The sequence below is a fragment of the Hypanus sabinus genome, chromosome 13, assembly GCF_030144855.1.
Source record: "Hypanus sabinus isolate sHypSab1 chromosome 13, sHypSab1.hap1, whole genome shotgun sequence".
Taxonomy (NCBI): Eukaryota; Metazoa; Chordata; class Chondrichthyes; order Myliobatiformes; family Dasyatidae; genus Hypanus; species Hypanus sabinus.
Window position 1 is genome coordinate 6,944,580 of NC_082718.1, and position 16,725 is coordinate 6,961,304.

A 16,725-nucleotide genomic window follows, 5' to 3' on the forward strand; every position below is an offset into this window, starting at 1 on the left:
ATAGAAGTCTTGATATATCATCCCCAATGTTTTAAAGTACTGTATGTTCAGGCAACATCACATCTACCTAGCAAGCTAACCGCATGTTTTACATGGATGTTGCTCAAGAGCAAGTAGAGCCCAGAGAATGAGAAGCTTTACCTCAAAGGAGTTTCTTCTGCAAGATTTCTTTATTAGTATGTGAGACATCCTTCGATTTAAATGTATGCGTAGCACATTAAGGAGTTTAAAAAGCTGGAATTTTTCTTTTGTTAATTTTTAAAGCTATGTCACAATATTAATTCACATACTTACAGTATGTGACTATTTCCGATTTCACATATTGGCACAGGTTTTGCAACTTGTTAATTCAGTTCAAATTATCATCAAATTAGAATAACTTATTTTCTATAGCTCTACATTGCTGGGTTTTGAGCGATTCTATGTATGTATGGATATAAGTAGAAAATTTTATTCCATTGATTTCAGTTGGATTTGAATTAGGCTCCAGAGATACAAGCCAGTTATACTTCTGTGAGGTTCTAAAACTGACGTCTTTTTTCTAATCACTACTTTATTATGTCCCTGTACCAGTAACAGAGCCTTTCAAAATCACCCTTTTGTGTCTGACTCTATTACTGTATCATTTGATTCAATGTCAAAATGGAAAAAAATGTCTCTGGTATGACATAACAGCACTATTGTTGCAGTGTATTGAGCTTCCCGACATACATGTAATTTTTCACAGAGAGTGACAAAAGTAATGGAGAGACAAGAAGGGTGCCCTTGCACTTGATAGAGGCATTTCAACTACTTGTCACTGAGGAACCTGTAAGTTGAATAGATTTGTCTTTATTTCTTACATCCCAAACATACATGAAGGAGTAAAAATCTTTACATTACATCTCCGTCTGAATGTCCAATGTACAATTTAGTAATTTGTAATAAATAGTATAGCAAATAGAATAGTATTTGTAATAATACAGGAAGATAGACAACAGGACTGTCAATATAGCTTAGGAATACAATTCTTTCAGCGTGGATTAATCAGTCTGATGGCCTGGTGGAAGAAGCTGTCCCGGAGCCTGTTGGTCCTGGCTTCAACGCTGTGGTACCGCTTCCCGGACGGCAGCAGGTGGAACAGCTTGTGGTTGAGGTGGCTTGGGTCCTCAATGATCCTTCGGGCCCTTTTTATGCACCTGTTTGCTGTAAATGTCCTGAATAGTGGGAAGTTCACATTCACAGATGCACTGGGCTGTCCGCACCACTCTCTGCAGTGTCCTGTGACTGAGAGAAGTACAGTTCCCATACTAGGCAGTGTTACAGCCAATCAGAATGCTCTCAGTTGTGCCCCTGTAGAAAGTCATTGGGCTTTGGGGACTCATGCTGAATTTCTTCAACCTTCTGAGGTGAAAGAGGCGCAATGTTGTGCTTTTTTCACCACACAGCAAGTATGTACAGACCACGTGAGATCCTCGGTGATGTGTATGCCAAGGAACTTGAAGCTGTTCACTCTCTCAACCCCAGATGTCAATAGTGGTTAGCCTCTCTCCATTCCACCTGTAATCCACAAGCAGCTCCTTTGTTTTTGTGACATTGAGGGAGAGGTTGTCATGGAGAGAATGGGAGACAGTAAGCGGATCATGATAAGTATGATAACAATGTGAAAGGAAGTCTATTAACCTGTTGATCTTTTGACTATTAACAAGAGAAATCAATTAAACACAGAAAAAAGGCATTTAGGCTGAAAATAAGCTTGACAAGTTGTTATGAAGTCATATATTTTAGCACAGATGAAAATAAATCTATTGTGATAGTGAAGGGAAAATTGAGGCAAAAGAAGAGTATCGAAGAGCATGAAATGTCAAAAGCTGACATCTATAACATCTGACTGATCATTTCACAATGAATTAAAATTATGAAACTAGAGACATAATGGCACAATTAACGATAAAGAAACTTAGCTACATCTGGCATGAAAGTTAAATATTCTAAGTGAGAATGTTCTCAGAGATAAAAATGCGAAAGAGTGGTGCCCTAATTAAGGATCTAACTTACATTGCAGAGAGGAACCAAATTTATGCGTGCTGAGGTTTAAAATAGTGATAAATCTGACACAATAGTAATGAATAGTAAGAAAGAAGCTGAGAATGCTTTTCTTGGACTACGGTTCAACATTCAGCATCAGAGTTACATCCAGGCTCGACAAGAAACTTAGAAACCTCGGCCTTGACCCTGCATTGTGCAGCTGGACTTCCTTTCAGATTGCCAGCAGGTGGTAAGAGTGGGCTCCCTCACTTTCAAACCTCTGACTCTCAATACAGGAGCCCCTCAGGACTGTGTACTGAGTCCCCTCCTTTACTCCCTGTAAAGACCCATGACTGTATCCCCACCCACAGCTCTAATCTCCTAATTAAATTTGCCGACAACACCACGTTGATTGACCTAATCTCAAACAATAATGAGATGGCCTACAGGGAAGAAGTCATCTCTCTGACACAGTACTGGCAAGGAAACCTCTCCCACAATGTTGTAAGAACAAAGGAGCTGGTTGCGGACAACAGGAGGGATGGAGACAGACTAACCCCTATTGACATCAATGGATCTGGGGTTGAGAGGGTGAACAGCTTTAAGTTCCTCGTCATCCACATCATAGAGGACCTCCTGTGGTCTGTACACACCAGCTGTGTGGTAAAAAGGCACAACAATGACTCACCTCAGACAGTTGAGGAAGTTTGGTATGGGCCCCTACGTCCTAAGAACTTTCAACAGGGGCACATTTGAGAGCATTGTGACTGGCTGGATCATTGCCTGGTATGGGAACTGTACCTCCCTTAATCGCAGAACTCTGCAGAGAGTGGTGCAGGCAGCCCAGCGCATCTGTAGTTGTGAACTTCCCATAATTCAGGACATTTATAAAGACAGGTATGAAAAGGGGCCCTGCAGGATTATTGGGGAACCTGAGTCACCTCAACCACAAGCTGTTCCAGCTGCTACCATCCGGGAAATGGCACCACAGCGTTAAAACCAGGACCAACATGGCCTGGGACAGCTTCTTACACCAGGTCATAAGACTGATTAACTCACGCTGATTTGAGTGTATTTCTATGTTACATTGACTGTTCTATTTATTATAAATTACTATGGTTGTACATTGCACATTTAGACGGAGACATAACGTAAAGATTTTTACTCATGTATGTGAAGGATGTAAGAAATAAAGTCAATTCAATTCAGATGGTATGCATTTGAAATATAGTGAGCATTGTGATATTATTCATAGAATATAGAACAGTACAGCACAAAAACAGGCCCTTCGGCCCACAATGTTGTGGCAAACTAATGATGCCAAGCTACACTAATCCTTTATCTTGTCACATGATCCTTATCTGTTCATTCCGATGTAATTACAAGGAAATAAGTAAAATGTGAACGGATGCTTGATATAATAAACTCATAAAAAATAAAGAGGAAGTATTATATAAAGACTTTAAATTTGAATTGGATGTAAAGAGATTGAACTTGGTGAATGCTTGAAAAACGTGGCTGAACAGACATTGGGCTGGAATAGAGTTGTTTGAAAATAAGGTGGACAGGGTAAGGATTAAATACACACCACACAAATCAAGAAGGCAAGCTAAGTATTTAGCAGGGACATGAGAATTCTATACTTTTAGATGGAGTCAAGCTGAAGACCGCTTGTCTTGAATCCTGAACCTGTTCTAATGTACCATCAGCCCATATTATGTACTGATCTGATGTGCCGTCTGCCTATAATGTACGTACATTTCACAAGCTCATCTGGCTGATCTTGTGGAAGTAAGGCTTACTTTGAGGTCTAGACTTCTACAAAATTTGTCCTCCCAAGATTAAAGATCTCAAAAAAAAATCATGTTCATTGAAATAACACTGAATTGTAAGTAGGAATTTTTTGAGAAACTGAAAATTTCAAGTTTTATGTGGGATAATACTTAAAACAAAGATAATTTTTGTTTTGAAGATTGTCTACAGATATTTTTTTATTTCCCATCAGAAACTGCTGCAGATATTAACATAATTGTTTTCAGTTTTTAGATTATTTCATTAAATTATGGAAATATGTGGAATATGGCTATTCGATAATCCAAGTGGGTATCTATTAGCCTGTTTTCTTTCCATAGCTTCTGAAGCTGGTATACTGTATGGATGGACAATGTGTGGGTCAGAATGGTTGGAAAAAGTAAGAGGGGAGCTATTACAAGTAGATGATCATATGATGCAATCTTCAGTAATGTGTCCAACCTCTATCTAATAGTTCTGAGGCCAATGAGCTGTATAATTGTCCAGTCCAAGTTACGATAGGAAAAAAAGTTAAAGTCAAGATCTAGAATTATGCATTTCCAAAATGGCAGACTTGACATGATGCAATGTGCATAGCCCCAGCAAGGCAAAGCTGCAGTAATTTAGCTACTGCTGTGCTGATTATTAACAGACATGATGCAATAAAATTCCTGACCTGAGAAGTTTGTGGCATTTTAGTGATTCAAATTGATAAATATGGTACCAACTACACTTCTTTCATCTCTTTAATATATTGTGATAAAAGTAGAATAGTACAGAGCTCTGTCAAGAAAAGTTTGGTCACTTGACTTAAATGTGGCTTGTTTGTTTTTATAATGCTGCTCAGAAGTGCATTTGGACATTTTATTATTGCTAAAAGCACTCAGGAAAGATTTTGTTAAAAAGTTGAGTGGAATTATATAAGGAACTAGGCAATGGTCTTTTTGAGATCACAGCATGGAGTCATTCTATCCATGAAGATTTTGTAAACATTCAAAATTAAGGGAGATAGATGGTCCTATGAAAAATCGGTGTACTTGTGATAATCTGATCTTTCAGTGTTCATCGCATAATAAATCAGATATGACTGAGCAGAGATCAAGAATTAATGCTCTAATGTTGCATTGTAATCCTGATTTAATAATCTATTTTACATTCAGTGTAAGGTTGATGTTTCCTATCACCCCACTTTACTTAAGTTCAATAACAGGAATATTACCATCAGAGCTCTAGGTTGCCTACCTCGCATTCTAATACGTTTCTTTTATCACAGGATGATAATGTGTATGACTAGCAAAGTCAACATATTCCTAGTTGACCCCATGAGTAATTTGCTTGGCTATTTTAGAGGGTGGTTAAACGTCAACCACACTGGTGGATCCATAGAGATAAACAGGATTTCAAAAGGTTGGGAGCCTGCAAGTTCTCCTTCCTGCTGGCTGTGGAAGCTTATCCATTTTTTCCACCGAAATTAAAGAGATCAAGTCTTCGGTAAGCGAATGGTGGTAGTGTCCAGGAAGCAGATCAGTCATTGTTAAATGGTGGAACAATTTTTAGGCCCAAGTAGCCTACTTCTGCGCTTATTTCCTGAAGGACAATGGTGAATCAGGTTTGCAAATCAGAGTCATGGTCATTATTACTGGCTTTTAATTTCAGTTATTTAATGGCTTAATCTAAATGTAGCAGCAAATGTGATGAGCCAAATAATTCTAGTCTCTGACTCAATGAACCAGATAATTTAACCTCGATGTTATAACATCCTTAAATGAAGCAATGTCTAACCAGGATGACGGTGAGACAACACTCTGTTGTATCTTTATATTTTTATTTAAATGTAGTTTAATAAAATTCACCAAGAAATTTTTCTTTAAAGACAATTCTAGTTTATTTTTTATATATATTTTACAAGGCATGTTTTACTTTTACTTTGAGTATTCATTACAAATACAAAATTCAACTTTATAAAACTTTTACTTTCTGCCAAGTCACAGAGCTCAAGAAAATACTTTTTCAAAACAATGTAATTTACCGTTATATTCATAAGGGTGGTTTGAAAATACACACAAGTACTCTAAATCATATTTAGAAATCGTTAGAATTTTTAAAATCGTTATTGCAAAGGCATTTTACAGCTTTTCTTTCAGAGGCAGAGCCCCTGCTGATATCATGCTTAGATATTCATGAAGAGCTATATTATATTTGATATGAAAATTTAAGAGCCTAGGAAGAAGAGCTGAACAATTGCATTCATCTTTGTTAGATCTCCAAGTGCAGCTTCACTCTGTCACAGTTTAAATATTTGGTTGATGGCAAATGTATGTTTCATCCGCTGTTATCACTTGCTATTGATCTCACTCAGAGGGTTTGCATACTGTCAACTGGCTTCAGAGGAAAATTGTGTTCCAATGTAGCTCAACGCTTTTCATTGAACTGGTGCATTTCTACTTTGCCAAATTGGTAATAATATGGTGAGACTGCTTTCTAAAGATTCATTATGTATGAAATCAGAGCAACTTGTAACTTGGACTGAGGGGACCTAGATTAAATTTTTATGATAAATTGGAGTGAGGGAAATGGATTAATCTGATACCTCTTTCTAAGAGCTGGCACAGACAAAATGTGCTGTACAACTGCCTCTATGCTTTGTCATTCAGCGATGCTAATCATTTGCACTGGATTTGTAAACCCAGTCAGAAATTGAGATATACAAGTCTTCATTGAAGGTTAGCTTATCCACCTGACGTACTCTCTCCCTCTTAATAGCAGGAGAAGGGTTGGTCCATCCAGACTTCCTATATGAATTTGTTACTCCTATTAAATTTAATAGGTTTGCTTCATGACTAACTATATACCCCTATTAAATAGCTGAATTGATTTACCATCAATAATATTTTGCAGCAGTACATTTGCACACCCTTTCAACCTTGTCAGGATTTTTTTTTTTGCTTTAATGGCTTTGCTTTAACCTTAGTTCTTGGAAAGTCCTGGTTAAGTGCAAAGTCACTACACAATCACCTACTCAATTCAGTTCACTATTTGAAAAACTTAAACCTGCTTCCACCTAGAAATCCTGTACCTTTTAATTGTGTGACCCAGAAGTACCTGAATATATACTTGGACTTTTAAAGCCTTTTATCATTCTCATTTACTGTTCCATTACTTACCCCCTTTCCCCTTATTTACCTGTATGTTTAAATATATATGTAAATACTCCAAAAATTTAAGAAATCCATCCATAAGTTAAGGTGTATGCTTAAAATGAAAGAATTAGAAATTCTGGAGTAAATTTTATGATTGAGCAACTTTACGATATTCCTTGGTCAATGGCATGACTAGTGGGACTTTGCATACTCACTGTCCATGGATAGAAAATCATATAACACCTATAGAAATGATTCACCCCCCACACCCCCTTGGAAATTTTCATGTTTTATTGTTTTACAACATTGAATTACATTGGATTTAATTTGGCTTTTTTGACACTGATAAACAGAAAAAGACTTTCATGTTAAAGAGGAAACAGACCTCTGCAAAGTGATCTAAATGAATTACAAATATAAAACACATTAATTAATTGCATAAGTATTCACCCCTCCCCCTTTTAAATAACATACCAAGTCATCTCTGGTGCAGCTAATTAAATTTAGAAGTCACATAATTAGTTAGATGGAGATCACCTGTGTGCAGTCAAGGTGTTTCAATTGATTGTAGTAAAGGTACACCTGTATATGGAAGGTCCATTTACAGGTGAGTTTTACAGGTGAGTTAGTACCCTGGCAAAAGCTAAACCATGAAGACAACAGAACACTCCAAACACCTCCATGAAAAGGTTAGTCAAAAGCACAAGTCAGGAGATAGATGCAAAATTTCCAAGTCATTGAATATCCCTTGGAGTACAGTTAAGTCAATCATCAAGCAATGGAAAGAATATGGCACATGTGTAAATCTGCCTAGAGCAGGCCATCACAAGAATGGGACTTGTGAGGGAGGTCACCAAGAAACACATGACAACTCTGGAGGAGTTACAAGCTTCAGTGGCTGAGATGGGAGAGACTGCACATACAACAACTGTTGCCCAGGTGCTTCACCAGTCACAGCTTTATGGGAGAGTGGCAAAGAGAAAAAACTCACATGAAATCTCGGCTAGAGTTTGCCAGAAGGCATGTGGGAGACTCTGAAGTCAGCTGGAAGAATGTTCTATGATCTGATTAAACCAAAATTCAGCCTTTTGTCCATCAGACTAAATGCTATGTTTGACGTAAGCCAAACATCATACATCATCAAACACACACCATCAATAAGGTGGTGGCTACATCATGCTGTTGAGATGCTTCACTGCAGCAGGCCTGGAAGGCTTGTGAAGGTAGAGAGTAAAATGAATGCAACAAAATTCAGGGAAATCCTGGAAGAAAACCTGATGCAATCTGCAAGAGAACTGTAACTTGGGAGAAGATTTGCTTTCTGGCAGGATGATGACCCCCCCCCCCCCAAGCATAAAGCCAAAACTACCAAGGAATGGCTTAATAACAACAAAGTTAATGTCCTGGAGTGGCCAAGTCAGAGTCCAGACCTCAATCCAATTGAGAATTTGTGGCTTTGGAAAGAGCTGATCACTCACGATCCCCATGCAATCTGACAGAGCTTGAGCAGTTTTGTAAAAAGAATGGAGAAAAATTGCAGTGTCCAGATGTGCAAAGCCAATAGAAACCTATCCACACAGACTCAAGGCTGTAATTGCTGCCAAAGGTGCATCTATTAAATACTGATTTGAAGGGGCTGACTTGTGCTTATTGATTTTAACAAATTTAGACCAATTTGTAGAAGTTTATTTTCACTTTGACACAAGAGTGAAGTAATCACTGTCAAAAAAAGCCAAATTAAATCTACTGTGATTCAATGTTGTAAAACATAAAAACTTCCAAGGGGCACTGTAAGTATCAGTTATGTGCTCTGGGCTGGCAAATGGGAGGACGTATTTGATGTGTCAAGGAATGATACAGGAAAAGTAAAAGTGAAAACTCCACAATTTGGCATTAGGAAGAATGCACAGAGATGAAGTATGATCATTGTTAGGGACTGCTGTATAGGGAATCACTGCTTAATCCATTTACCGATTACTACAGCATAAAATAATAGAAAGGAGAAAGCCTCTGTAACACCCTGCAAATGAATTTCATATGTTTCCATTAAGCATACATATATTAATAATCAAACAGCCTAATTTGAAGTCTAGTTTGAAACTCGTGTCAACATTTGCTAATTGTCAGCCTTCACTCCTGAGGCAATATTGGGAGTAAGGTATATATTTGTTCCATAATGCTGCAACATACCCATTTCTTACATTTTGCTGCAAGATCATGAACTTATTGACTGTATTTTCAATGAATATTAAATAATGACTCTGTTCATGTAATTCAAAGAGTCCAAATCATGTTTAACATTTGCATAATCCTTTAGTTTTCATTTATTTGCTCCCCATTTATCATTTCCATTTACAATTCCACATTTTGTACAATATTTATTTTAGTTTATTGCATTACTAAAGGCAATCAGTTGCTGATTGCTGTAGCTTGCTTTTACAAATCCATACCAGTGCAATACTTTCTTTTTAAAAGAAGTCTGTCTCTGTGCCTGAGTGTCAGGAGCTACAGGTTCACTTTGAAGTCCGATTATTAAAGCTTCACAGGACACTACACACTTGAATCGGTGAACTGAAAGAAGTAGATTACTTTCCCAGATGTCTACCAGATTGTGGATCTGTGTGGGCATATGACTGATCCTGTGTGATTGGAGGAAAGAGATGAGGTTTAATTCACCAGCAAGTTATTAGCAGTGAGGCATTGTCTACTAGGTTTGCATCTAATCAAAATGCCTCGACCAGTTTGTAAAGTTTTCAGCGTTATTTTTCTCCTTTTATGAACTACCATGTTACAATGCTCATCCATTAAACATTAGAAGAGATAAATGATAGTAGTGGCACATTTAAAAGTATCACTTTAAAGTATCACTGCTCATAACTCATGAACTGGGACTGTGATATTTGAACATTTTTTTAATAATGCTGCTGTTTATTTAAACGATCAGAAATGTAAATCGGTTGTAGGACAACTTTCATCTACCTGTGAATGCCTAACAACAATTTGTGTTTTTGTAATAACAATGAAGTTTTCCTTTGTATCGCAGTGTATATTAAAACAATGGATTTTGTTCTCCCAAAATGGCTTGGTATGAACATTGTAACCTTCTCTTAATGATATGATTTTTCCCAATTCTTACTATATAAACAGAAAAGAATAGGATTTAATAGGATTTCATTCAAAAGGAATTAAATTTTGGGTGTACCAGGGAAATGTCTGGTTCCTTAAATTTTTAGGATTGCATAGTGGTTCTTAAAGTTGTCAGAGCCAGCAAGGGGGTAGTGAAGATACACTCCCATTACCTATTAAATGCACCTAAGGGCATGCATTTCAAATAACTTCTGACAAACAAGTCTAGCTCCTGGTGTTAACTCGTGGCCTAGCTACTATGCCCAGTGGAATCATTGCTACTGCCAGAAGGGCAAAGGAGGGTTACTGGCTCCTTAACAACAGTCACTTTGGGCAAATGGGGCTTGTCAGCAGTGGTTGGCAGTTCAACCAGGAGAAGGAAGACTCTGATCTCAAACCTCGCTGCCTTGCAGCTATACCCACTCACGAGGAAGGCTTCGGAAATAAACCCTGAGGAAAAGTCCGGAGCTGTAGTCCCTAAGGCAGTCTAGTTTGAGTTCAGTGCTGACAGACAGTTCCTGCGTTGCCACATGTGCCAAACTGTATCGGTCTCTGCCATCCACTGGATTTAACAGCTTGCTCTTAATTTGTTCTGTCCTGGTTTGCGTACCACATATGCAGCTAGGCCGCAAAATTCGTGGTTGACCTGAACCAATGGGGGCCTCACTCACTCACTAAGATTAGAATTGTTTCCATAGTACTAATGTGACCACCCACCCCCCCCCCCCAACCCTGAAACTGTATTCAGAGCATTACTTGATCTGACTACTGCTTACTTTTTATGCAGGAAAATTTGCAAGATTGACATTGGGAATGTTATATATTCTGTGACTACCTGTAATTCAAAGAATGTAAGATCACACAAATTTACCAATGAACACATCTTTAAAGCTTGATTCCCTCCCCAAAGGACACAGAAAGATAGATACAGGTAAAAGCCTTTGAGCTCTTTGAAAGTGGTTATTCAGTTACATTATTTCACCTTGGCTTCACATTCCTTGATAAGTCTTCGCAAAAGAAATGTATTGATTCACTGCTAAAAATGCCAATTGATTTGAGTGTCAACAGTCTTTGTCCCAGAGTCACATACTCTTCTACTCAAATGTTTTGAGACTGTTTGCTTCTACCACTTCTTAAGCAGTGTGTTCTAGACTTCAACGACCTTTTGAGTGAAAAAAATAATCCTTTCTCATATTGACTCTAAACATCGTATTATGTCCTCTGTTCTAAGTTACATCTGCAATGGGGAAAATTTTCTTAACATTTGTTCAACTTATACACACGAGAGGTTTAGGATGGCGCTGTTGCATCTCAACGACTTCTGGCTGCTGGCTAATGAAGCATGGAAAACAACTAAATACTTTGTTAATCATACATTTTCTGGCAAACAATCATCTTAAGTAATAGTCTGTAATTTCCCTTTGGATCCGGTGTCAATTCAATGTGGTGGAACCGAGGTAAGACAGTAAGTCACCGAGAGCAAGGAAGACCCGAGGTCCGATCGATTTAAGCGCCTTGCTGAATTGGAAAGGTTGGGTACGGGCCAAATCGAGGTGATGGGTCCAGGCCCCAAAGCAGATTGAGGCAACTGAACCAGATGTTTAGATGCTGATTTTGGCTCTGGGCCAGATTGAAAAGGTTAAGGTGAGGGATAAGCTGGTTCAGTTTGTTGCTTTGTGACATTTACTCACCTCTGCACTGAACTATGAGTCTCGGACTCTCTTTGTGGACTTCAGCTCAGAATGCTATTCGCTTGCTTTTATTGTTTGCATGATCTGTTTTTTTTTCTCTCTGCGCATTGGGTATTCAACGATCTTCTTTCATATGGATTCTATTTGGTTTCTATGTTTCGTGGTTGCTTGTGAGGAGATGAATCTGACTCTTGTATAATACTTTGATAATAAATGTACTTTGAACTTTGAGATTCTCTGGAGCAACACACACAAAATATTGGAGGAGTTCAAGTTCAGATTTAATTAATATTCAACCATACACGAACACAGCCAAACAAAACAGCGTTACTCCAGGGCCAAGGTGCAAAACACAGCACCAAAACCATTTGCAGCACAAGGCACACATAGCACATATAAGACAGCAAGCACATATAAGATACCAGTAAAATACAGCCACACAAAAAAAAAGTCCAAGTCCCTGACTCCATGAATGTTTGCAGCAGTCTGCCGCTGAACAAACACAGATTCCAGCATGGATGCCATACCAGGCCACCTTTGACACTCCAATGAGGCACCCAACTATGATGCTTCCAGGCAGCTGCAGACAGGTGACACCATGGCTTAAGGTCTAGTCCTCACCACAACTGAGGCCACACAACTCCCTCGCTGTTTGCCAATAAACCAATGACATTCCACACCACCAATGTCCAACAGAATCTTTTGCAAACACAAGAAAGCCACTCAGATGTTCACTTGCTGATAGACTACACACCGATGCTTCTCCGTTGCACGCAGCATCATGGTCTGCACTGAGTCCAGCTCCTTCAGCTTCTCTGGCAATGAGCAATGTACTGATGCGGTAGACCTGCAGTACTTTAAGTTCTTAAAGTCTAGCAGAGTCTTGCAATCGTAAAAAATACATTTAAAAAAGACAGTAACACCTTTGGTTGACCCCATAGAAGCTGCGGCAAATGAGCATGCCACCATCTTACTGGAACTCAGCAGGTCAGGTAGCATCCTATAGGGAGGAATAAGCAGTCGATGTTTAGAGCTGTGACCTTTGTGTACCTCTATAATGTTTCCCTACAGCCGTCTCTGCCACAAGGGAAACCTTTCAAGTCTCTCCTCATTACTAGAAACATTCTATCCCAGGTAATATTCTGATGAGTCTTCAGCATTTCCTCAGTGAAATCGCATTCTTCCTATATTATAGTGATGAGAAACGAACACAATATTCTAGCTTCTGCCTAATTAAATTTTCTAAGTCACAGCCAAAGAAGACAATTATCACAAGAGCCTTCTTTGCCATGGTATCGTTCTGTGCTCCAAGCTTCAGGGACCTTTGGACTTCTACATCATATTTGTTTCTTAATAGTCCCTGGGACCCTATAGCCTTCACTTAATTAATCCCCAATATGTATTCTCAAACACCCAGACTAGGAAATTCCAGATTTCTGCAAGCTTTTACTTTAGATAAGTACCCTATATTCACTTCAAGACAATGACCTGGTGTTGAGTTTCCTGACACAGGCAATCATTTCCTGGCATATCTATTCTGTCAAGTTGACTTCGCGTTTTAAACACTTCAAGCAGATCCTTATGCCCAAGGATATTTCAGATGAATCCATATGTACCCCTCCAATATACCCTTAGCTGCAATGCTCAAAACTATCTGCAGCAGACCAGTACATCTGGCCATGGCTCCAAAGAAATCAAGACTTGCTCTCCTTTGTTTTCCAGCTCCCTTTAGGTAATGACCAAAGCTCCATCGTCTCTCTATTCCATTGTCTGCTGGCATTTGATAACTTGTGTGTTGGGACTTCCAGGATCAGTAAAAGGTCATGATTTCTCACCATTTTAGGAAGTGCTCTTTAATATTACTTCAGGCCAAAATAGATGAAACCACACTTGTCTATATTGCCAAGATCAATTGCAGATAGATAGGAGAAAGTTCTCTTTTTAACTACTGGTAAAGAAACGTGAATCTATTGATCACTGATTTCACTCACCCCCACACAGTAAATTCTAAAATCACGTAGCAATTCTTTCAGTGTGGAGAACTAATGCTCTTGCATACTTTTAGCACCAACGATCAAAGTCAAGTTTCTCTTCCAAGTTTTTAACTTTTGATTATGATTCAGTGAAGCTGTGGGAGGCAGAGAAGGTTAGACGAGCGTGTATTGGTAATTAGCAGTAAGTGTGGATACTTACTATCGAGGCCTGCTTGCTTTTCTGTCTCCTTGGCTTTGGTTTCATCTGTTTAGGGAGAAACAAAGGAAAGCTTATATGTTGCACAAAGAAACAAGATAATATGGAAAGTTACAAACAGGTTATTTTAACACATTTAAAATAAATATTAGGTAATGCAGCCCAGAAATTAGGCAGTGTTTATGCAGGTTTCCCTAGTAACTCACAGCAAGACTCAAAACCTCCAACAGAATGGTGCAAATGGCTGAATGCAACCACTTACACCGTTTCCATGGATATTACAATGGAATTTCAGGTCCCCACATGATTAATCACACCTTACTTGAAAGTTGAATGTTAGAGGGCGATCATTAGAATCTCAGAATATCCCAGATCATTCACAGCTACAGATCCTTCAAATGGGAAAGGTAGAGCAAAAGTGCTGTGCTATCTCTAAGAGGCAGCGGTGAGAATGGCAACACTCGAAAGTTTAACGTGTAATATGGTATCAAACACAGCACAATACAGCATCCTCTGAATAACATGTAGTGCATGAGGAATGTTTTAAGATTCACTTTTATATGGGCCACCTTTGCACTCCTGGTAGTGACACAACAATCCCTGGGTAAGTATTTTCAGGAACCAAGGACTGAACAGGGATCTTTGGACGAGATGTGAGATCAGATAGAGGATTGGGATGGGGGTAAGTGTGGATAAATCACTTTGCATGTCAAGTGGAATAAGGCTTGGAATGTACTTGGTGGTGTGGGGATTTGGAGATAGCTGTAGTCACTTTCTGCTATGAGGGCACTTTGGTAAAGATGAAATTCCTGCTTTGTTAAATGTTTTAGATCTTATTGTGTCAAGGGTTCTACTGACCTCCTGACCCAGTAGACATTTCAGGCTCAGACATCTAGTATTTGTATAATCAGTAGTCCAGTTCATCATAGCATTCACCTGTTGCCCTTTTCACTTAGCCATAAGATAACTGGGTTCATGCCAGTCTGTATAACAATGGAATGTGGCCCACCTTGGTTGTACTTGTCATGGTCTGGTTATCAGACAAGGCTCCATCAAGATGTGAACCACTCTTCTTGGGATCTGGTGATTTGTCACTGGCTTCACCATCAACTGCTTCCAGATTTCCAGAGCTGCCTTCCTTACTCAAACTCTCAGACACTTCCTGTATAACCAGAGAACAAAAACAATGAATACTGTAAATCCAAAGTGCTGGACAGAAGCTAGATTTCATTGTTTTCTTGTATGCCAAACAGTGTCTATGTATCGATAAAAGCCAATCAAGTCACTTTTTTTAAAAAAACTTAAAATTGGCTGGATATATAATAAAACCAATGATTTAGCTCTAGGATTGTGCATGAAAATAGGATTGTACAGATCTTTGCTGCATTAATCACTGAGGAGGTTGTCAGACCTGGAAGCCACAGAGCAGCTGTGTGGAAGATTGCTGTGAATGTGAGGGTAAACACAAGGACAAAAAAAGCACGGTGACTGTCTGCCCGAATGAATCCACGCCACAAATGGCTCCAATCCCCTGCAAGACAATCAAGGGATAGTAACAAATGAGCGTGAGGCATCAATGTGAAGATCCCTTATAGAATCACACAGCAGGGAAACAGGCTATTCAGGCCACTGTGTGCACACTGATGAGAATATCATGATGTGATTCCTAATATTTCCACTTGCTGCCCCGCCTGGTTTAATTGATTTCTCCATAGTAATTTCAGCATCACATGCTCCTAGCATTTTGTTTTGACAAATGTTGTCAAAGAAAAATTTATTATCAATGTATATGTCAATATATACTACCTTGAGATTCATTTTCTAGCAGGCATTTACAATAGAACAAAGAAACAATACAATTTATGAAGATTACACATAAATGAATTCTGACAAACAAGCAATGTGCAAAAGAAGACAAATTGTGTAAATAAAAAAAACGATGAACATGAGTTGTAAAGTGTCCTTGAAAGTGAATGTGTAGGTTGTAGAATCAGTTTATAGTTGTGGTGAGTGAAGTTATCTCTGCCATTTAAGGAGCACATTGATTGTAGGTTGTGGAGGAGATGTTGTTGACAATACATATTGACTGTGGTCCGCAAGTGAGGAAATCGAGGATTCAGTTGTATCTAGGCCCAGGTCATGGAGCTTGGGAATGAGTTTCAAGTGGATGATAGTATTGAATGCTGAGCTGAATGCATCTTTATTGTCTGTGTATTCCAAAGCTGAGTGAAGAGCCAATAAAATAGGATCTGCTGTTGACGTGTTATGACAGTAAGTAAATTGGAGCAGATCCAGGTCACTCCTCAGGCAGGAGTTCATATGCTTCATCACCATGTTGAGTATTCATTGAAGATCTAATGTTGACCCAAATACTCCAATTCGTGCCAATGTGTGGTGCATATTTTATGATATTATGATATATTGTCAGGAAAATATCAGTTGTGCAAAGATGTGGTGATTTCCCAATGGACTTGACCACCTACAAATGACTTCCGGTGTAATCTGATTTCATGAATATTGAATTAGTTTTATGCTTGATTTGTGTATCTAGCTTCTAAAATTGCAAGTCTTTGCATGACACAATACCACATAGTCTGTAACAATATCTTTGCACTAATTAATTAGTAGCAAGTGAGGAAATGCTTCTGAAAAAATGTGTGAAGGAAGCTCATGTCAGAAGTTGCAGTTAGAGTTGCTCATGGACACCTGAACTTCATAAAAATACGTGTGGTTCATAAATTGACACTGCTAATATTTCACTCATTGCACCTATCATGCCT

The 16,725-nt window shown here is 38.7% G+C and overlaps 1 protein-coding gene and 1 long non-coding RNA gene across 3 annotated transcripts in view; one reads left to right on the forward strand and one right to left on the reverse strand.

Annotated features, from left to right (window-relative positions):
• The window catches only part of LOC132403616 (uncharacterized), a 331,526-nt gene that overhangs the window by 218,018 nt on the left and 96,783 nt on the right, over positions 1–16,725 (forward strand). The gene's annotated exons all lie outside the window — the stretch shown is intronic.
• LOC132403613 (collagen alpha-1(VII) chain-like) overlaps positions 1–16,725 on the reverse strand; it is a 414,548-nt gene that overhangs the window by 158,436 nt on the left and 239,387 nt on the right. The window contains exons 65-66 of the mRNA XM_059987065.1: positions 14,955–15,107; positions 13,949–13,993 (exon numbers count right to left, since the gene is read on the reverse strand). Coding sequence (XP_059843048.1) covers positions 13,949–13,993; positions 14,955–15,107 — 198 coding nt within the window. The remainder of the gene's footprint in view (positions 1–13,948; positions 13,994–14,954; positions 15,108–16,725) is intronic.